Here is a 23386-nt window from a genome sequence, read left to right as displayed (position 1 = left end):
CCAACTGATTGAGTTCTTTTGGGATCTCAAAGGAGTAACGACTTGTGGTTTGCGCACGATCACTGAAATTTACCTCCTTCATCATTATCTTGCAGTGTGTCAACAGTCTGTATAACATGATGTAACTCACGGGACCTGCCGTGTACACACCGTGTAAAGTTGTATGCGTGCCAGTAAATCCAGTGAAAATGTGTCTACGTTCAACTGTACTTTCAACCCGCCGGTGTCAGGGTCTGCGCTAAAGCACACTTTAATAGGCTGGCGCGATAGTAGGTGGGTTCACCCTCATACATGTTGAGGTAAAATTTTTAAGAGTGTGCTAGCCGTTCAGACCTTTCGCCATGTTACCATTCGACGAGATCCTGACCCGGTACCTCGGCGAGCTGGGCTGGTACCAGTGGTGGGTCTTGTTCCTGATGTGCTGTGCCGAGATGCCCGTGGGGTTTCACCAGCTCATAGCCAACTTTCTCGCCGCGTCACCCTCCCACCACTGCTCGGTGCCAGGCCTGGAGACATGGCGGGACTGCCAGCCGATATCTGACGCCTTGAACATGAGCATTCCCTGGACTACACTGGACGGCGGGGGCAGCGGTTATAGCGAGTGTTCCAGGTAGGCGTGAACTAAATATTCATTTTTGTGTGATGAAGTCTACTAACTAAAGATAGAGGCTAGCGACAGGAGAAAAGCAAGCAATTTCAGATTCTGCAGTATCTGTACACTTAACATGCTATTAGACCATGTCAGTGATTTGAGATCATTTGATTATATGGATGACATCCTCTAGGAACCCCAAAACTGATGCGAGCGTGTGAATAAAAAAAGTTTGGCATAAAACGTTGTCTTCATTATGACACCTGAGTATCTTATTCTCCAAGCAGAGGCTTCGATCGAGAGGGGTAGTTTTGTCCAGGATTTCTAACGTTCCTCTCCTCTCTGAGAACGTTAGAAATCCCGGACAAAACTACCCCTCTCGATCGAAGCCTCTGCTTGGAGAATAAGTATATCTATGATTCAGTAGTTTCCGTACATTTGTACACATGGTACCAGGTACAACCTCCCTGAGGGAAGCTTCAACATGAGCCCCGCGGCCTTCTGGCAGAACCACTCCCCCGAGAATCTGTCGGCCGTGGGGACCATCGGCTGTGACAGGGGGTGGGAGTACGACTGTACCACCTACACATCCACCATAGTCACGGAGGTAATGTTCATGTAGCTAAGTGATCATCTTCTATAGCCACTCGAAGAACAAACATCTTAAAGATGTATTGATGGATCACTCTCATGGAAATAGCGCAACTGAACACGTAGCAAAAGTTATTTTAAATGGAGTCGTGCAAGAATGTACCTATAGCCCTATACTTTCCTCAAAGGTACATCCCAAACGAGAAAAATCACATTTGAATAAGTTTGATTAGATATCCAATAGCAAAATAATGGTGGTGCTATTGTACATAGACATTCAGTACGAAACACACCATTCATTTTAAGGTAGCCTTGTATAAAAACATCACAAGTTATCTGCTACAAAAAAAAATCAAGATCATAGAACGTCCAGGTCAAAAGAAACAAAAACAGTAGTTCTGCTACAGTACCAAGGTCACATACCAGGGAGCCCAAAATTAACCTTAACCTTTGTCTTACCAACATCTAACCACATACCAAATATCATGATAATCCATCGTGAGGTTTTTGAGTTATACTGATTACAAAAATCCGGCTCTTGAGTTATGCTGACTACACAAACACACAGACAGGCAGACAGAACCACAGATACACCCAAAACAATATCTCCATTTTTCATTGGAGATAAAAATCACCCATTGCAAATCTCATAATATTACATCATAGTTGGTACGTGTCCCAAGTGTGATATATTGCACTAATTGGGCATCACGAAACATCCCGGAGTGTCCCCGGTTGTCGTCAAGTAAGGATATGAGCGTGAGGATGAAATGGACAAGAAATACTAAAGTGCTGTCACTCTTTGTTGTCTTGTAGTGGGATCTAGTGTGTAACAACAAAGGTCTAAGACAGCTGACTACCTCCCTGTACATGGTGGGGGCGGGGCTAGGAGCTTTGGGTTTCGGAGACTTGGCGGACAGGTAATTATATATGCAGGTTACTATGTTTTCAGATTGTGCGTGTGTTGTTCAGCAAAATGCATGAATCTTTCCACGAGATCAGACTTTGACGGCACGTTCCCAAACCATACATCTGGATGGCATTTTGCCAATTTTGGAAAAAAGGAGTAGAAAGCTAAGTGAATAGTTCTCAATCTCATCTTCCGACTTTTTTGTCAGTGAGTACATCAGTATCAATTACTAGTACCCAATCTTATCCCCTGTGTATGTAGCTTCAATTTCCAACTCATATATGGGCACGCGTTGTTTACATATCAGGATTGGCCGCCGCCGAACCTACCTCCTGTCGCTGGCCATCCAGTGTGTGTTCGGCGTGGCCACGGCGTTCTCCCCTCACGTGGTTCTCTTCATCATCTTCCGCATGTTCCTGGGCGCCGCAACATCAGGCGTCGTCATCACATCAGCGGTCATGGGTCAGCTCAATTTTCTATCGCCTGTAATATTTATTTATTTATTTATTTCGATTTACCACATTTGTGGAAGGATTGACATAACAGGTGAACTATCACCTTTTCAAGATGTCATCCCAGACCGGACTGTACGATTTGGACCATCGCACACCGGGGCATGCCCCTACTCTTTTTCGAAAGGTGTGGTGGGTTCTTTAACGTGCGCGGGGTGTGGCTCTCCCCAAACACGGGACCTCCATTTAACGTCCTATCCGAGGGACGTCCCCAACTCTAGAAGAGCTAGGTACTCATTTACACCTGAGTGAAGTGAGGAAAGTCGTGTTAAGTGCCTTTCCCAAGGGCACAACATCCGGGCGCATGTTCAGACATGTCTGGGGGCAGCTCGGGTTCGAACTGGAGTCCCCTTGTTTGACAGTCGGATGTTCTATCCATTACGCCACAGGACGCCACACAATGTAGAAGTCAATCATAATATTTCTGATTTAGGGACAGGAGATGTTCCAGGCCTACCCATGTAACATCTAGCCTTAAAGTAGCCCTTGGGTCTTGATGGAGTCACTTTATGCAGATAGAAGGTTCAGTTTAAAACCGCTGAGCCAGGGGTTCAGTTCTGAACCGCTGAGCCAGGGGTTCAGTTTTGAACCGCCGAAGCAGGGGTTCAGCTTTGATAATCTCCAAGCAGATCTAATGGTTGCTAAGGCCGCATCCAACTGGCAGAAGAAGTTTTTATTCAGTTCTCATGGTTCTTCTGCCAGTTGGATACGGTCTTCGCAACCATTAGATCTGCTTGGAGATTATCAAAGCAGTTTTGAATAAAATCTACGTATGTTTAGAATATTTCATGAAGGTATGAGGGCTTGAAAACCCCCACAGATAAACATTTGCATTGCATGTGCATCTCACAGTGTATTACTGTTAGCTGGAACATTGAAACACACCATCGTCCAACAATTTTCTTCTCACCAGTTGCTGAGTTTGTCGGTCCAAAGGAGCGGGTGAAGGTTGGGGTGCTTCGTCCTGTGTTCTTCGCGGTTGGGGCGATGATTTTGGCGGGAGTCGCGTTCGGCGTCCGTGACTGGAGGGCCCTGCAGCTCGCTGTTTCTCTGCCCAACTTGCTGTTCATTCCATTCTATTGGTCAGCCTGCAACAACTCTTTGAAATCTAGTTGTTAATACAAAAAAACTGCGCCAGCAATTGATCAATTGACGTTTCTCAATTGATATCCTCCTCCTTCTCTGCATCTCGATATCGATCATCATCAATTTGATCATTATTCATAGAGTAAACAATAACCAAAACAATGAAGGGGGAAATTAATATCAATCCGTTATGGAATTGCATACGAATCATATTGAAATTAGGTTTAAAACCTAAACCAGAAACAGCAAAGAAACAATGAATAGATGGTCATAGTAGTATCACTTATGATGATAGGTGGTGTCCAGAGAGCCCAAGGTGGCTGCTGTCACGTGACAAAGAGAAGGCCAAGGAACTGATTCAAAAAATGGCAAAGATGAACAGAGTTGACCTGCCTGATCACGTGTTCGCAGAGGACCCTGACGACGTCTATGACACAAAGGTAACTGCAGTCTTTGCTAGATTTGCTCTTACGTACCCAATAAATAATTTCTGGACACCTCAAAGTATCTGTGCACTCCGGCCCAGGTATGTATTCTTTTTATTTGAAAATACAATTTATGTGGCAATTAGCAATACGGTAACACACCAAAACTGTATGGCTAAGAGAAAAATTTTGTGTTGTCATATTGCCTAGCCTTATACCGGAGAAAAAAGTGAACAAACAAGTCGTTGCCAGGCGACATAAAGAAAACTGGACAAAATAGAAAGCCCGACAAAATCGCCTACAAACACGTCAAAAACCAAGCAAAGCCGTACCTCTGCTTGGAGAGTATGAATGCCCCATGTTTGGAAAGTTTGAAGAGAAAAACTAGGCTCTGAATGTCAACTCAAATAGCAGACAGTGTTATATCTTTACTCTTCATCAAACGCTTTGACCCTATTGATTAAATACAATATTTTACTTCTATTTGAAATTCTGATGGGTTTTTTTCTAGAAAGAGAAAGACGAGACGCCAAGAAGCTACACAATACTCGACATCCTGCGGACGCCCAACACAAGGAAGAAGAGCCTCATCTTAGTCTTTATATGGTACAACCGTTTATCTCTGTTTATGCTCTACGTCACAGCTGCGTCTTTCTGACTGCCGCCAGTAAGATTTACATGAAAAGTATAGACTTTAGTTTGATTTTACCATACCACATACATACATGTTTTCTGACAGTGAAGATGTTTGCTGTTTCACAAGTTCGTGCTTCGTATTCACCGTTATCACGATGGGCTATACTCTAACTTTATAACTAAGAATATTGAATGTGCATAGAAGCAAATACCAAACCAAGGAGTGTTACGTTGTTGTGCTAGGCTGGTGTGAAGTGATGTCTGAGTGAATATTTCTTTTTTCGTCTTTCTGCACATCAGGTTTACCAACACACTTGTTTACTACGGCATCGCGTTGAACATTACGGACCTTAGCGGGGACGTCTACACCAACTCTCTCATAGCGTCGGTCGTGGAGATTCCCGCGTGCCTGAGTCTTCTGTTCCTGCAGGAACGGTGAGCTGACACAAAGTAGCCGGATTATTTGCAATGTCGTTTTAATACTCAATGTGAAAGGATTTTATTACCTAGTGCTTATTTGGCAATTGCAAGCAATGTTGTTCGTCGTCTTCTCTGAATATATAAAACTAATGTTTATATTGGACATATAACCACCGTTGTATGATGTATGGTTGTATTGATCACACTTACGTTATCTAAACGTTAACATCATTCTTTTTGTTGTTTGATGTCACTATGGGCTGATGTCCTACACAAGCTGACGTTAAGACAAAATTCTTTCCCTTTAATGATTGTTTTACTTCAGATTTGGCCGGAAGTTGCCAGTGTTTGCCTACCTGCTGCTGACCGGCATTGGTCTCATCGTCACGGCAGCACTTCCTGTCGGTAAGCTATCTATTCACACAAATCGTGTAAAATTGTTACGTACCGTATGTCTACTTTCATGTTCTACTTATCAGCACAACATGATTGATTGACTCGCAAGCTATGGCTTTGTGTTTTCAGGGCCTGGTCGTGTGGCAGTGGCCATGATCTCCAGGTTCTGCATCACCGGCGCGTTCGAGAGCACCACGATCTACACTCTAGAGTTGTTCCCCACCGTCACGAGGTCAGTACCAAGACAATATGCGCCGTAAAATAACGTACATTTCCAGATAGCAAAGTTATATACCAGTATTGGACTGTTTTTTTCTGAAATTCAACTAAAATCTTCAACGAAAACTCAGCCTTATTTTGCAGTCATCATGCGGACCCAAAATTCAAACCAATACTTTTTCCGGTGTTTCGAATACTCATCCCCAGAAACATAGGAATGGGATTTTCGTCGACGGCTAGCAGTATAGGTTCCATCGTGTCGCCGTTTGTGTGGCTGTTGGCTGATCTGTGGCGGCCCGCACCTTACATACTGTTCGGCGTCATGGCTGTCGTGGCCGGGCTGCTGTGCATGCTGTTGCCGGAGACCAAGGGCGAACAGCTGCCGCAGACACTGGAGGACGGGGAGGAGTTCGGGAAAGGGTGAGAGGACAACTGCAATTGTAAATCTTTTGTGACAGAGTAATACAAACGCACACACTAACGATTACTTTCGTTTGTTAGCGGTCTGGTGACGACAAAGATGTAATCATTGATATCGCTGTTGTAACTTTCTGTCCAAGATCATGAGTACTAGCTCATCTTCGTTGCGTTTCTGTTGATCGTTTTGCTTTCATAATTACATTCTTCTTGTTTATACCGACAGTGTAGCGACTGCAGTGTTCAACAAAGCACTGATTACTCTGAAGATCAAGAAACAAGAAAAGAAAGAAGAAGGGGGATCGGCCAATCCTGGATATGACTGAGAAACAAACGTCAGTAAGAGTACATCGGCCGTTTTGCTGTCAAAACTAGAGCTCGTAGACTTGTTGTATGGGAGAGCTATTTTTCTGCTGTGTGGCGGCCCCGTAAGAGCCGGTCTAAGACTGTCTCAAACAAGAGTTCGGCACTTCCACATAATCTATGCTTGGCCATGTACACCTTTAACTCACTAACACAGGTCACAATTAGTCCTATCATTTACCACTTAGAAGAATTATGGCACTTTTTCATTAATTATGCGAATTAGGAGTCTATTTGCATAATTGATATCTGTTAATGCTCCACCTTCAATAAACTACATGTTACATGTATTTGAGTCCTCTAAAGGAAAACGCTACAAATATGGATTTTCCATATGAATCATGCAAATTAAGTTTGCATTTTCATAATTTGTACTTCATAATGTACATCTCTGTCTAAGCTACCTTCAGACTAAATATGATGGAAATCCGTGGTTCCTTTCTTCAGTTATTGTCCTTGGAAGACTTTGACAACACCACCGCTGCAGTTCCAGAGCAAGTTCCTAGGGGGCCCAAACCTACACCACTCCTTTCTTACTTTGTACCTTGTACAATTGTTGTGCAATAAAGTTATTATTATCATTACATCACAAGCTATCTGCCACCAAAAACCAATGCCATAGCTCGTCCAGATCAAAAGATACAAGTTCTGTTGCAGTACCAAGGTCACATACCAGGGGGGGCAAAGTCGGCATTGACCTTTGTCTCCTCAACACCTACTAACATACCAAATATCATCTTAGTCCATCCAGAGGTTCTTGAATTATACTGACAACAATAGTCCAGAAACACAAACACACAGACAGACACACAGACAGACACACAAACAGACACGCCAAAAACAATATCTGAATTTTCATAACAAGATAGTGCAAATTTTCTACACAAGTATTTTGGACATTCAATTTTATTTATGTAATGTTTAGTATTAGTTGCAACCTTTTGTAATTATATGCGCAAATACAGGGTAAGAAAGTAACAAATCATTTGTCATTGGGTTAAACCCTTATACATGTAGTCATTTTAACAGACCTTGAAGATCCGATACATGATTTTATAGAACATATACAAAACACGCACACCAGTAACAACATTTTAGAGCTGTATTTTGCCGAACCCTCTATGTTCTACCTTGTGTTCAGGACTTAATTGACAAACAAAGCAAACAAACTATGGCATATGTACCAGATGTTATGTGTTCAGAATGCAACATTTCTTATGAAACAGACAGCAAGACTGGTTTTGCTATGTTACCTGTAAAGAGTAAGTTGTCATGTTTACAAAATGGATACTTCACGCCATGCTCAGAACTTGGTGGGAAGGCTTTAAGGGGAAGTCTTCTATTGCTTACCTGTCCAATAGTCTATGGGATGGGGAGTCAAAAAGCTTCTAGACTAGAGAGACAGGTCGCCCTCTCAGACTTCTAGTAGACAGAATTTGACGTTTTCGTCTGTACATGTAACGTTAGCGTTACACACAATGCAGCGAGTGATCAATGGCAATGTTTACTCTGATTATCTAATAGTAATTACGTCAGCCCCGAGTGTGTGTTTAGCTCGGGTTTGAACTTTAACTTGATATTCACATACGTTCTTAGTCCTTACCAAATTGAATTCTTTTCGGGTTATACAGAGGTGACGAATTTGGCGCGCGCTTGGCCACTGAAATTTCCCTAATCCGTCATCCGTATCTCGCAGTGTGTCCCGATGTCTGTATAACATGTATCTCACGGGACCTGTAGTGTACACACGTTATAAAATTTTGTATGCTCGTCCATAAATAGATTCATTGTCCAGTTAAACTTTACCCTCATCTGTACTTTCACCCCACCGATGTCAGGGCCGATGACAAGGCCGGCACGATAGTGGGTAGGCCTGGCTCAAAGCAAAGCTCCTGTCGAGCTAAACCTTTCAATAGTGTTTTGAACGCAGCCGTGCAGACCTTCTGCCATGTTACCGTTCGACGAGATCCTGACCGGGTACCTCGGCGAGCTGGGCTGGTACCAGTGGTGGGTGTTGTTCCTGATGTGCTATGCCGAAATGCCCGTGGGGTTTCACCAGCTCATAGCCAACTTTCTCGCCGCGTCACCCTCCCACCACTGCTCGGTGCCAGGCCTGGAGACATGGCGGGACTGTCGGCCGATATCAGACGCCTTGAACATGAGCATTCCCTGGACTACACTGGACGGCGGCGGCAGCGGTTACAGTGAGTGTTCCAGGTAGGTTTGAACTCTGTGTTAATTTTTGGTTAAGATCGATAAAGTCTACTATCATAGATAGAGGCTAGTGACAAGAGATAAGCAAACATTTCAGATTCTGCAGTAACGGGAGATGCCCTAGCATCCGTACGTTTTTTTACGTTTTAGAACTCACAGCGCTCCATCATTGGTTGCCAGTGGTCAGGTTTTGATGAATGAATTCTGAACACATAAGAAATGCATTCGCACTGTTCAAGAACCCTTCACGCTCCGCGTTACAGGCGGCAAACGCTGTGAGACGTACCCTCTGATTCAGTGCTACGCCAGACCATGGGCAATAGGGTACGGTATTTATGTTGGGAACCCGCCGCATAACATGTTTTCGCTCACATGCTCCCGATGACGGTTTCTCCCGTCATCCTTTGCGTCGCTCACTCCGAAATGCCCCCCCCCCCCATTAGGTTTCTCCCGTCGTCCTTTGCGCTAACGCCCTCTACTTTTAAATACGGGGCTCGCCCAGACAGAGTTCGGCTTCGCCCAGACAGAGTTCGGCTTTGCCGAACATTGCCGAAAACCGCCGAACACTGTTCGGCTCCGCCGAACACCGAACCCTGTTCGGCTCTCCGAACCCCACGCTCGTGCCTTCGGCATTACTTCGGGTTTTGCTCGTCACGATCGGAACTTCGGCTGCTATATTCAAGGATAATACCTTTGCCTACTGCCTGTGGCCAGACAGTGTGCCTAATTTAGCACGCTTTTGTAATTTTGCTCTCTTCAGAAGTTGGTGATGAAGTTAAGAAGACGTAAATAAGGCTTATAGTCTACTATATTATATTATATTCTAGCTTTCTTTTGACTGGAAAACGTTGACTGTGTGCAATTAATATAATAACGTCATGTGAAAAAAGGCGGGCAAAACAACGTCGCCAGGCGACAGCGATGTTGAGTCGGGTTTCTACTCAACAAACACTTAAAGACCCAATTTTTTTGTGCTTTATGAAGTTATATTTCTAATGTGTATGACAGTTGTGTGTCTGCTTGGTACGAGACATGCAGGTCTCTACGCAGTGATCCTTTATTCAGCGTTACCATCATTATTGTCAAAATACTATTTTTTGACAAAACAAGAAATGAATATGTAAATGTATGTATATTTTGATATTTGTACACATGGGATCAGGTACGACCTCCCTGACGGAAGCTTCAATATGAGCCCCGCGGAGTTCTGGCAGAACCATTCCCCCGAGAGTCTGTCGGCCGGCGGGACCATTAGCTGTGACGGAGGATGGGAGTACGACTGTGCCACCTTCACATCTACCATAGTCACGGAGGTAATGGTCATACCCAAATGTTGATCTTCTAGAGACACTTACTTAGTACAAACATTTTAAGGATGTATTGGTTCGTTGCTCCCATGGAAAATGCGATTTAACACGTTTGTTCTTTTGAATGATGTCTTGTGCATGATTTTACCCATGCCTCCCTCAAACGTACATCCGTTCCGAAAAAAATCACCTCATAGTGAAATGATGGTATATCATCGAAATGTACCACATTGATGGTGGTACCATTGTAGATAGACATTCAATACAAAACAACCATTCATATGGATGGAAAATTGTACAAACAGGTTTTGTTATCAACCATTGACGCGAAAGTCGTCGGTATATTTATACGTGGTCGTTTTCCAGTTGGTTCACGCAAAGTCTACAAGTAAAGATTATGACAACGAAAAGTGCAGAGAAAGATTTAAAGTGCTGTTGTTCTGTTCCTTGTAGTGGGATCTAGTTTGCAGCAACAAAGGTCTAAGACAGCTGACCACCTCTCTGTACATGGTGGGGGTGTCGCTTGGGTCTTTGGGGTTCGGAGATTTGGCGGACAGGTAATTTTAAGGTTCTTATGGTTTTAGATTGTGTTTCGTTCAGGCAATGAAATTTTTGTACGAGATCCGTCTTTGACAGTCATCGGTGACCTGCTCCTTAACCACATATCTAGATGGTATTTGTTGATTTTGGAAGAAAAAGAGCAGAAAGCTCAGCGACAAGATTCCTCTTGTCAAAGATTAAGTCATTATCAGTCGTACCTTGCTACCCTCTGTTTATATGATTACTTGTGGTCTTGATCTTTCCAACACATATGATGTTCTACATTTCAGGATTGGCCGCCGCCGGACCTACCTCCTGGCGCTGACCATCCAGTTTGTGTTCGGCGTGGCCACGGCGTTCTCCCCTCACGTGGCCTTGTTCATCATCTTCCGCATGTTCGTGGGTTCCGCAACGCCAGGCGTCGTCAATACGTCAGCGGTCATAGGTCAGTTCACTAGCTGTTATTCTGAGATGTAATATAACCCGTAACCTTGAAGTGGCCTTCAGGTCTTATTATGGGAAAATGGGCATGGGGCTTACCCAAACTTTCGACTGAACAGCGCAAGTCTTTGTTAAAAAATGAGCAATCCATAACTTCTATGACGTCACTTTATGCAGCAAGAACACGTGACTCAGTGAGCGGTGGATCTAATCTTTCAGAGAGCTTGTAGCGTCCTCCGTCTCTGTTCAGTGATGGTTGTAAGACCCTGCAGACGGATATGGATTATCATTGTCTTGCACACAGAAACATTTGCATGGTGTATACAACTCATCTTATCGTCCAACATGTTTCTTCTCACCAGTTGCTGAGTTTGTCGGTCCAAAGGAGCGGGTGAAGGTTGGTGTGCTCCGCCCTGTGTTCTTCTCGGTTGGGGCGATGATTTTGGCGGGAGTCGCGTTCGGCGTCCGTGACTGGAGGTCCCTGCAGCTCGCTGTTTCTCTACCCAACTTGCTGTTCATTCCATTCTATTGGTCAGTCTGTAAGAAAGAAGTCTGTAAAATCTTGTGTTTTTGTACAAAACAATGCACTAATAATTGATATCCTCATCCTCTTTCTCACCACGATCATCATCAATTTGATCAATACCCAATTACCCATACAATAAACAATAACCAAAAGAACAAAGGGGCAGTAGGTTATTATATATTGAGTCGTATATCATTTTATAATAGGTCTAAGAGATCACGTTAAACGCAAAGTAAAGTAAGTTATACGGAAACCAGAAACCTGTGTCAATGAAACAATGGATAGATGGTCATACTAGTATCACTTATTATGGCAGGTGGTGTCCAGAGAGTCCAAGATGGCTGCTGTCACGTGACAAAGAGAAGGCCAAGGAACTGATTCAGAAAATGGCAAAGTTTAACAGAGTTGACCTGCCTGATCACGTGTTCGCAGACGACCCAAGTCATGTAGATGAGACAAAAGTAACTGCTGTCTTCCAATTCTTTCTATATTTGACTCATTCCAACCCTTTCAATGTTATGATTTCTCTGACGCCTTGTGCGAATCCTCTCTCTTAATTATTTCTGTTTGGGGAAAACATGCAACAACAACAAAAAACAAAAACAGATCGTGTTATCTTTGTGCTTCTTTCAACGTTTTTATATCACATATCAAATAGAACATTGTATTTTTATTTGAATGTTGCTTCTTCCAGAAAAACGAAGAGAAGGACGAGACCCACAAAAGCTACACAATACTCGACATTTTGCGGACGCCCAACACAAGGAAGAGGAGCCTCATCTTGTTCTTTATATGGTAAAACCGTTTATCTATGTTTATCCCCTACGGCATGCAGAGCTGTGTCTGTCTGATTGGCGCTTTTATGATCTATTGATCAATACATGTATATAGTAAATATATTTACATGAAAAGTATGGACTGTAATTTAACTTTACCAACATCAAACCATCAAGTAAGTTTCAACAGTCTTACATTCATTATTATCATAGTAGTTAATAGCTATTTCTTATCAAGCATCCCATGTTACCGTTATCTATATATTTATATATATGTCATAGCTACGAATGTGAAATTGGAATATGTATACGTATCGAAGCCAATACCATGCAATGGAATGCTATGTTGTGGTGTCTTCTTGTGTGAAGTGATGTGTGGGCAAATGGCTTTGAGTCTTCTGATCTTTCTCCATGTCAGGTTTACCAACAACATTGTTTACTACGGCATTGCCTTGAACATTACGGACCTTAGCGGGGACGTCTACACCAACTCTCTCATAGCGTCGGCCGTGGAGATACCCGCGTACCTGAGTCTTCTGTTACTGCAGGAACGGTGAGCTGACACACAGTAGATGGATTATCTACCATTTCGCTTTTAAAAAACTCGGTGTGACATGTGGCTTTTTTCCTTAAGCTTTAATTTGTCAATAGCAGGCAATATAAAAGGAAGCAAAAATTGATGAAAGTTAATGTTTGTATTGGAAATACAAGCATCGTCGTTATGATGTATGATTGCCTTGATCAAATTTACTTAATCGATGCTTGTTGTTGTTGTTTGATGTAACTATGGACCGTTGTACTAAACAGTGAGTACACAGACTCATATTTGAAAAGGAGTGTAGTTGTAGCCATGTTCACGTTAACGTAGAAATGTTTTGTTAATTGTTTTACATCAGATTTGGCCGTAAGTTGCCAGTGTTTGCCTACCTACTGCTGACCGGCACTGGTCTCATCGTCACGGCAGCACTTCCTGCTGGTAAGCTATCTATCCACACGAAATTGTGTGAAGTTAGGAAAATCTTTACGGGCCGTTTGACTTTGGGAAACCATCAAAAGCATTTACTTTCATGTTCCAGTTATCTGCATGACGTTTGAATGTTAAAGATATCTAGTTTGATTGACTTGCAAGCTATGGCTGATGTGTTTTCAGGCCCCGGTCGTGTGGCAGTGGCCATGATGTCTAGGTTCTGCATCACAGGCGCGTTCCAGAGCACCATGATCTACACTGTAGAGTTGTTTCCCACCGTCACAAGGTCAGTAACAAACCATATGCACCGTAAAGTGACGCAAATGTCCATGTAGCAAAATGAGGCCTCTTTTTGTTCCCGGTGGAGCATCGAGCAGGACGTTTGTTAAATTCCAAAAACCTATGGATGAAACTAGAGAAATCATCTTCTTGTCTGAGTCTACATCATATCACCGTAAGTGGACCAGACACATAACATGGTGTCAGAAGTGGGATACGAACCCAGAGGGGTTTTTCTGACATCCTGGCTGATCACTATCCGAGCGTTTAGACGAAAACTCAACCCAACTTCTTATTTTGCAATAGCACATATCGAGCCGACTCAAAATACATACTTATAACCCTTTCTGATTTTTCCACAGAAACATAGGAATAGGATGTTCGTCCACGGCTGGCAGGATAGGTTCCATCGTGTCGCCGTTTGTGTGGCTGTTGGCTGATCTGTGGCGGCCCGCTCCTTACATACTGTTCGGCGTCATGACGATCGTGGCCGGGCTGCTGTGCATGCTGCTGCCGGAGACCAAGGGCGAACAGCTGCCGCAGACACTGGAGGACGGGGAGGAGTTCGGGAAAGGGTGAGAGGACAATTGCATTTGTGAATCTTTTGTGACAGAGTAATACAAACGCACACACTAACGATTACTTTCGTTTGTTAGCGGTCTGGCGACGACAAAGATATAATCATTGATATCGCTGTTGTAACTTTCTGACCAAGATCATGAGCACTAGATCATCTTCGTTGCGTTTCTGTTGATCGTTTTGCTTTTACAATTACATTCTGCTTGTTTATACCGACAGTGTAGCGACTGCAGTGTTCAACAAAGCACTGAGTACTTTGAAGATCAAGAAACCAGAAAAGAAAGAAGAAGGGGGATCGGCCAATCCTGGATATGACTGAGAAACAAACGTCAGTAAGAGTTAATCGGCCGCTGTCAAAGCTAGAGCTCGTAGACTTGTTGCATGGGTGAGCTATTTTTCTGCTGCGTGGCGGCCCCGTAAGAGCCGGTCTAAGACTGTCTCAAACAAAAGTTCGGAGACCTCAGATCCCCATGAAATATTTTGACTATGCAAATGACTTCCACATTTGCATAATCTATGCTTGGCCATGTACACGTTTAACTGACTTACACAGGTCACAATGTTAACAGTCCTATCATTTACCACTTAGAAGAATTATGGCACTTTTGCATTAATCATGCGAATTAGGAGTCAATTTGCATAATTGATATCTGTTACTGCTCCACCTTCAATAAACTACATGTTACATGTATTTGAGTCTTATAAAGGAAAACACTACAAGTATAGATTTTCCTCATTAATTATGCAAATTAAGTTAAAATTTGCATAATTTGCACTTCATGATGTACATTTCTGTCTAAGCTGTCTTCATACTAAATATGATGGGAATCCGTTGTTCCTTTCTTCAGTTATTGTCCTTGGAAGACTTTGACAACACCACCCCTGCAGTTCCAGAGCAAGCTCCTAGGGGGCCCAAATCTACACCACTTCTTTCTTACATCACAAGCCACCAAACCACCAAACCAAAAAAATCAATACCATAGCACGTCCAGGTCAAAATATACAAGTTCTGTTGCAGTACCAAGGCCACATACCAGGGGGGGCATATAGTCGACCTTGACCTTTGTCTCCCCAACACCTACTCACATACCAAATATCATCGTAATCCATCCAGAAGTTCTTGAGTTATACTAACAATAGTCCGGAAACACAAACACACAGACACACAGACGGACACACACACACACACACACACACATATATACATGCCAAAAACAATATCTCCATTTTTCATGGAGATAACAGGTCAGTGCAAATTTTCTATATACACAAGTATTTTGGACGTTCAATTTTATTCATGAAATGTTTAGTATGAGTTGCAACCCTTTGTTATTATATGCGCAAATACAAGGTAAGAAATTAACAAATCATTTGTCATAAGGTTAAACCCTTATAGTCATTTTAACAGACCTTGAAGATCCATGATACATGATTTTATAGAACATATACAAAACACATCAGCAACAACATTTTAGAGCTGTATTTTGCCGAACCCTCTATGTTCTACCTTGTGTTCAGGACTTTGTTGAAAAACAGAACAAACTATGGCATATGTACCAAATGTAATGTGTAACATTTCTTATGAAACAAACAGCAAGAGTGGTTTTGCTATGTTACCTGTAAAGTAATTTGCCATGTTTATGTAATGAATCCTTCACGCCATGCTCAGAACTTGGTGGGAAAGCTTTAAGGGGCAGTCTTCTATTGCTTACCTGTCCAATAGTCTATGGGATGGGGAGTCAAAAAGCTTCTAGACTAGAGAGACAGGTCTCCTTCTCAGACTGCTAATAGACAGAATTTGACGTTCTTCTGTACATGTAACGTTAGCGTTACACACAATGCAGCGAGTGATCAATGGCAATGTTTACTCTGATATATAGTAATTACGTCAGCCCTGAGTAACTGAGTGTGTGCTTGATTTGTGTTTGGCATTTAACATTAAAGTCACGTGCGCTCTTATAGGCCTTCCCAAATTCAGTTCTTTTGGGATCTCAAAGGGGTGACGAATTGTGGCTTGCGCACTTGGCCACTGAAATTTCCCTCCTTCATCATTATCTCGCAGTGTGTCAATCGTCTGTATAACCTGTACCTCACGGGACCTGCCGTGTACACACCGTGCCAGGTGTATGCTCGCCCGTAAATAGATCCATTGTCCAGTGAAGATTTGTTTACGTTCAACTGTACTTTACCCCGCTTGTGTCAACGGCCTTGCCTGATAAGGCACACTTTTAATAGGCCGGTGCGATAGTAGGTGGGTTCGCCCTCATGTTGAGCTAAACTTTTCAAGAGTGTTTTGAACGCAGCCGCACAGACCTTTCGCCATGTTACCGTTCGACGAGATCCTGACCCGGTACCTCGGCGAGCTGGGCTGGTACCAGTGGTGGGTGTTGTTCCTGATGTGCTATGCCGAGATGCCCGTGGGGTTTCACCAGCTCATAGCCAACTTTCTGGCCGCGTCACCCTCCCACCACTGCTCGGTGCCAGGCCTGGAGACATGGCGGGACTGTCGGCCGATATCTGACGCCTTAAACATGAGCATTCCCTGGACTACACTGGACGGCGGCGGCAGTGGTTACAGTGAGTGTTCCAGGTAGGTTTGAACTAAGTATGCGTTTTTGTGTGAAGATGAAGTCTACTAGGATAGAGGCTAGTGACAGGGAATAACAAGCAATTTCAGATTCTACAGTATCTATACAAATAACATACTATTAGGTCATGTTGATTTGGTTATGTGCATGACATCCTTTGGGGACCCCAAAACTGATGCGAGCGCGCGGATGAAAAAAAAATTTGGCAAAACAAAAGTGCCATCATTATGAAATCTGAGTGATTAGGAGTGAAAATGTGACTAAATATACAGAGTATGGTATACCGAGAAATAAGCTTTTGTATCATATGTTTGATTTTTGTTTATTTCACATCTTTTGTTGACTTTGTAATTAACGATGGCATTGTACGACATTAGAATCCGTTTTCCGATATTTTTCAGAAAATATATATAGCAAACATTTTCTCATTTTGCGCCTGCTTTGTAAGATTAACAATTTTTGTAAAAAAATTTTTGGGAAACGGACGAAAATTTATGCGTGTTCGGATGTCATCCCTATATTCAAATCAACATGGCCTTAAATGTATCAATGAACCAATAGTTTCCGTATATCTGTGACATGTGTACACATGGTACCAGGTACAACCTCCCCGAGGGAAGCTTCAACATGAGCCCCGCGGCCTTCTGGCAGAACCATTCCCCCGAGAGTCTGTCAGCCGGCGGGACCATTAGCTGTGACAGGGGGTGGGAGTACGACTGTACCACCTACACATCCACCATAGTCACGGAGGTAACGGTCATGGCCGTATGATCAGCTTCAAGAGACACTTACTGGTTTTTGCTCTCATGGGAAAATGCGATTGAACACGTTTGTTCTTTGGAATCATGCAACGTGCAAGAATGTACCTGTACCTTCTTAAAATCAGATCTCTACCAAAAAAACTCACCCAAGATTAGATGTCTAATAGTGGAATTGATGATATGTCAACACATGGATGGTGGTGCCATTGTAGATAGACATTCAATTCAAAACAACTATTCATACGAATGAAGACTTGTACAAATATGATTCATTATCAAACAATATTGACGCGAAAGTCGTCGGTCTAATTAAACACCGTCGTTTTCCAATTGGTTTGAGCAAAGTCTACAAAAATCGTGTACAATGCTATTACACAAACACCTTATAAAAACAAATGTTTAAAGTACATGTTGTACACCGATAGCTAGATCTAGTATATCAATGTAATCACCAAATGGAGCACTTTGTCAAATTTGATTTATATGGACAAATGGGACAAAATATTTGTTTCAGTAGCCAAATAAGGATCGAGTGCGACGTAGAAAAGTGCAAAGAAAGATTTTAAGTGCCTTTGTTCTGTTCCTTGTAGTGGGATCTAGTTTGCAACAACAAAGGTCTAAGACAGCTGACCACCTCTCTGTACATGGTGGGGGTGTCGCTTGGGTCTTTGGGGTTCGGAGATTTGGCGGACAGGTAATTTTAAGGTTCTTATAGTTTTAGATTGAGTTTTGTTCAGACAAGTAAATCTTTATACGAGATCTGTTTTTCGACAGTCATCGACTGTCTGCTCCTTAACCTCACATCTAGATTGCATTTTGTTGAGTTTGGAAGAAAAAGAGCAGAAAGCTTAGCGATAAACTTTCCTCTTCCAAATGTCAAAGATTCAATCATTATTGCGGTCCCCTGTTATCCTCTGGTTATATGATTACTTGTGCTCTTTCCAACACACTTAATTTTCTACATGTCAGGATCGGCCGCCGCCGAACCTACCTCCTGTCCCTGGCCATCCAATGTGTGTTCGGCGTGGCCACGGCGTTCTCCCCTCACGTGGTTCTCTTCATCATCTTCCGCATGTTCGTGGGCGCCGCAACATCAGGCGTCATCAATACATCAGCGGTCATGGGTCAGTTTCCTGTTCTAGATCTATCGCCTGTTATGTCCTAAAAGACGTAGAATTCAACCATGATATTTCTGCCTTATGCTAGGGTCACATTTCCCAACCGGGGCCCGGCCGCGCTGTTTGCGGGAACGAAAAATTAAAGTGTATATCAATAGATATGCACAGGCTATGCTCCGAAATAATTTTTCTGATGTGTCTTTTTTTGTCTTCTGTATCATACTTTCGTTCACAATGACTGCCCGACCGAGCCCCGGATTAGGGAGAAGACTTATGGAAAATGGGCATGGGACTAGCCCAATCTTTGACTTTGTCAAGGAATGAACAATCTACCTCTTTTCTGACATCACTTTAGGTTACGATAGAACGCACGACCCGGTGAGCAATGGATCTTAAGTTCCAGAGAGTTTGTGGAGTCCCCCGTCTAGTTTGATGGATTATTTTACTAGCCTTGCAGACAGAAATATTGCATGGTATGTACATCTCACTGGTGTGTTAACTGGAATATTGAAACTTATTATCGTCCAACATTTTTCTCACCAGTTGCTGAGTTTGTCGGTCCAAAGGAGCGGGTGAAGGTTGGGGTGCTTCGTCCTGTGTTCTTCTCGGTTGGGGCGATGATTTTGGCGGGAGTCGCGTTCGGCGTCCGTGACTGGAGGGCCCTGCAGCTCGCCGTTTCTCTGCCCAACTTGCTGTTCATTCCATTCTATTGGTCAGTACAGTCTACAAGAACTCTTTGAAATTTTGTCGTATTGTGCAAAACACTACAAAAAATCATTTATCGCGTTACTCAATCGATATCCTCCTCCTCCTCTTTATCACGGTCATCATTTTTTTTACATTGATAGAATAAACAATAACTAAAACAACAAAGGAGAAAGTAACTCATGTTAAAAGTACACCTGATATGCAAAGTAAAAAGGTACTTTATAAGCAAACCAGAAACATGTGTCATCGAAACAATGGATAAATTGTCATACTAGTTTCACCTATGATGATAGGTGGTGTCCGGAAAGTCCAAGATGGCTGCTATCACGTGACAAAGAGAAAGCCAAAGAACTGATACAGAAAATGGCAAAGTTTAACAGAGTTGACCTGCCTGATCACGTCTTCGCAGACGACCCAAGTCATGTAGATGACGTCACAAAGGTAACTACTGTACATGTGATCTTCCAATCTGTCAAGATTTGACTCATTCCTACCATTTCAAGGTTATAATTTCTTTGACATCTCAGACATCTGTGCATATCATCTAATCATCTACCCTCTGTATTTTGTTTATTTGGGCCAAAACTTGACCCCCCACACACACACAAACAGCCAGTGTACATCTTTACCCTTCACTAAACACTGTGATCTCAACATTGTAATTTTATTTGATATCTGAATGTTCTTTTTCCTAGAAGAAGGAGAAAGAGAAGGACGAGACCCACAAAAGCTACACAATACTCGACATCCTGCGGAAGCCCAACACAAGGAAAAGGAGCCTCATTATATTCTTTATATGGTACAAACCTTTCTCTCTGTTTATCCCCTACGGCATGCACAACGTGTGTCTTTCTGATTGTTACTCTATGATTTATTAATCAATACGTGTATGTAATTATAACAATGAAAAGTATGGACTGTAATATGAGTTTATCAACAACAAAACATCAAGTAAGCTTCAACAGTATGTGGCGATGATGTGTATGGTTGTTGTTATTTTTTGGTTACCTTCGCTGTTATCACAATGGTTTATAACTATTTCTTATCATGCATCTCATTCGGACAGCTATATACTAGTACTTTTATAGCTACGAATGTGAAATTTGTATCAAAGCAAATACCATGCAATGGAATAATATCTAGTCTCGTCTTCCTGTGTGAAGTGATGTGTGGGCAAATATCTTTATCAACAATCTTGTGATCTTTCTCCATTTCAGGTTTACCAACAACATTGTTTACTACGGCATCGCGTTGAACATTACGGACCTTAGCGGGGACGTCTACACCAACTCTCTAATAGCGTCGGCCGTGGAGATTCCCGCGTACCTGACTCTTCTGTTCCTGCAGGAACGGTGAGCTGCAACTGAGTAGATTGATTATTTACAATCTACATGTATTGATACTCAATGTGACAGGCTTTCATTTCCTTGTAATTATTCGGCAATTAACGTTACAAGCAACTTTGTTCGTTGTCTTCTCTGAATATGGAAACAAACAAAACTTAGCAAAGATAATGTTTGTATTGTACATACAAACAAAGTCCGTGTTATGTATGATTGTATTGTTCAAATTTACATAATACAAACTCTGCTCTGACATAAATGTTTTTATTGTTTGATGTAACTATGGACTGTTGACCTAAACAGCGAGGACACCGACCCATATTTGAAACGGAGTGCAGTCGTAGCCATGTTCACATTAATCGGAAATATTTTACCATTGTTAATTGTTTTACATCAGATTTGGCCGGAAGTTGCCAGTGTTTGCCTACCTGCTGCTGACCGGCATAGGTCTCATCGTCACAGCTGCACTTCCTGCTGGTAAGCTCAAATAAAGGAAAGGAAAGTGATCTCGAACCAGTTTAGCTCAAATGAACTCAATGAACAGATGATCTAATCTTCCACTGGTCATGACAGAGAAGACAGACGCTATGTACAGTATTTACAGGTTCATTGTACCGGGGAAATTCCCCTAGCTCTTTTCGACAAGCACAGTGAACAGTGGACAACGGCTTAACGTCCCGTCCTAAGGACTGCACCCCTTTCCGGTAGCGTGCATGTCGGGTGAGTGACACAGCCGGGATCGAACCCGGGGCTTCTAGTTCTAGAGGCAAGATCGCTAACCACTGGACTACGCACGCTATGCACGCAAATAAAATGGACACCATTAGTAAAATTGTTAAGTCAGATCATTAAAGCATCTACTTTCATGTTCCATTCATCAGCACGACGTGAATGATACAAGTCAGCAAGATATCGAGTTTGATTGACTCGCAAGCTATGACTTTGTGTTTTCAGGGCCCGGTCGTGTGGCAGTGGCCATGATCTCCAGGTTCTGCATCACCGGCGGGTTCCAGAGCACCATGATCTACACTGTAGAGTTGTTCCCCACCGTCACGAGGTCAGTAACAAAGCAATATGCACCGTAAAATGACGCAAATGTCCATACAGCAAAGTAAGACCTCTCTTTGTTCCCGGTGGAGCAGGACGTTTGTCAAATTCAAAAAACCTATGGATGAAACTAGAGAAATCATCTTCCTGTCTGACTCACATCATATCATCATTAGTGGACCAGACACATAACATGGTATCAGAAGTGGGATACGAACCCAGAATGGCTTTTCTGACATCCCGACTGATCGCTATCCAAGCTTTTACACGAAAACCTTATTCTCCAAGCAGAGGCTTCGATCGAGAGGAGTAGTTTTGTCCGGGATTTTTAACTCTTGAGAGGAGAGGAACGTTAAAAATCCCGGACAAAACTACACCTCTCGATCGAAGCTGTTTGGAGAATAGAAAACCTAACCCAACTACTTGTTTTGCACAAATCGTGCCGACCCAAAATACATACTAAAACCTTTTCCGATTTTTCTCTTCCACAGAAACATAGGAATGGGGTTTTCGTCGACGGCTGGCAGGATAGGTTCCATCGTGTCGCCGTTTGTATGGCTGTTGGCTGATCTGTGGCGGCCCGCTCCTTACATACTGTTCGGCGTCATGACTGTCGTGGCCGGGCTGCTGTGCATGCTGCTGCCGGAGACCAAGGGCGAACAGCTGCCGCAGACACTGGAGGACGGGGAGGAGTTCGGGAAAGGGTGAGAGGACAATTTCTTTTTTTATGAGAGAGTAACACTCAACCACCCACCGATCCCCCACCCACACACAGACAGAGAGAGAGAGACAGAGAGAGAGAGAGGGAGAGAGATAGAGAGTGAGAGAGAGAGAGAGAGAGAGAGAGAGAGAGAGAGAGAGAGAGAGAGAGACGGACGCACACACACACACACACACACACACACACACACACACTAGGTCATCTTTGTTGCATTTCTGTATATTTTTCTGCTTTTACAATTGCATTCTGTTTGTTTATACACACAGTGTAGCGGCTGCAGTGTTCAACAAGGCACTGAGGACTCTGAAGATCAAGAAACCAGAAAAGAAAGAAGAACGGGGGTCGGGCAATGCTGGATATATCTGAGGCACCAATTCGTCAGCTATATGGGATGGAGTTGACGTTGAACCGCACACTTGCTATTTGAAGTACTTTCCTTTACAGGGTTATAAAATTTTCTCTTTTTTTTCGTTTCCAACACTGGCAAAGTAAACTAGCGTATATAGGTGTTATGTCATTTTTCTATTTTTCCTCTACTAATTTCAACATTTTGATACATGTAATACTTTAAATGGAAGAAAGCCACATATCGATTTAATTTTAGAACATTATGGAAACCTGTGCTGTAGACTATTACCTGAGCTTAACAAAACCAACAACACCTGAAATTGTATAAAGACCCTACATGGATGTACGTGTCGTCAACATGTCTTTTTTCAGGCAGTAGAAAATGACAATTTCAAGCAAACATTGGGTCGTTAAGACGTCCAGGTGTCTTGCCCTTTGTTCACAGTATCAATGGTGACCTATGCTCCGACTAGACCACGATAAAGCGTGTGTATTCTCAAATATTGTTCCAAGTCAGTGGACGTAGCCACAGTGATTAAACTTCTTATGAAAAGAA

General features: G+C 42.8%; 3 protein-coding genes across 5 annotated transcripts; all 3 read left to right on the top strand.

Moving 5' to 3' along the window:
• Positions 1–64: 64 nt before the first annotated feature.
• On the top strand, positions 65–7000 carry LOC136441348 (organic cation transporter protein-like). The gene is made up of 12 exons (XM_066437597.1): positions 65–610; positions 1049–1199; positions 2000–2103; positions 2401–2555; positions 3519–3687; positions 3987–4131; positions 4628–4722; positions 5053–5187; positions 5498–5577; positions 5698–5800; positions 5995–6207; positions 6431–7000. The coding sequence occupies exons 1-12, from the start codon at positions 342–344 to the stop codon at positions 6528–6530; spliced, it is 1719 nt and encodes a 572-aa protein (XP_066293694.1). The 5' UTR covers positions 65–341; the 3' UTR covers positions 6531–7000.
• On the top strand, positions 6432–23386 carry LOC136441346 (organic cation transporter protein-like). 3 transcript variants are annotated; one of them, XM_066437592.1, is made up of 13 exons: positions 6432–6539; positions 8484–8784; positions 9944–10094; positions 10542–10645; positions 10919–11073; positions 11432–11600; positions 11912–12056; positions 12290–12390; positions 20589–20723; positions 21112–21191; positions 21669–21771; positions 22253–22465; positions 22749–23386. In XM_066437592.1, exons 2-13 carry the CDS (start codon positions 8516–8518, stop codon positions 22846–22848), a joined length of 1725 nt encoding a protein of 574 aa, XP_066293689.1. In that variant the 5' UTR covers positions 6432–6539; positions 8484–8515; the 3' UTR covers positions 22849–23386. The 3 variants fall into 3 exon arrangements, with proteins under 3 accessions (XP_066293689.1, XP_066293690.1, XP_066293691.1); XM_066437593.1 differs by having other exon boundaries at positions 6437–6539; positions 8498–8784; XM_066437594.1 differs by lacking the exons at positions 6432–6539; positions 20589–20723; positions 21112–21191; ... (1 more) ...; positions 22253–22465; positions 22749–23386 and adding exons at positions 12790–12924; positions 13268–13347; positions 13522–13624; ... (1 more) ...; positions 14416–14524; positions 15045–15761 and having other exon boundaries at positions 7450–8784.
• On the top strand, positions 15771–18263 carry LOC136441349 (solute carrier family 22 member 6-B-like). The gene is made up of 3 exons (XM_066437598.1): positions 15771–16786; positions 17384–17534; positions 18136–18263. The coding sequence occupies exons 1-3, from the start codon at positions 16518–16520 to the stop codon at positions 18241–18243; spliced, it is 528 nt and encodes a 175-aa protein (XP_066293695.1). The 5' UTR covers positions 15771–16517; the 3' UTR covers positions 18244–18263.

Source organism: Branchiostoma lanceolatum, chromosome 9 (genome assembly GCF_035083965.1).
Source record: "Branchiostoma lanceolatum isolate klBraLanc5 chromosome 9, klBraLanc5.hap2, whole genome shotgun sequence".
NCBI classification, from domain to species: Eukaryota; Metazoa; Chordata; class Leptocardii; order Amphioxiformes; family Branchiostomatidae; genus Branchiostoma; species Branchiostoma lanceolatum.
Note: the sequence above shows the minus strand (reverse complement) of the source record. Positions and strands in the feature narration are given on the sequence as shown.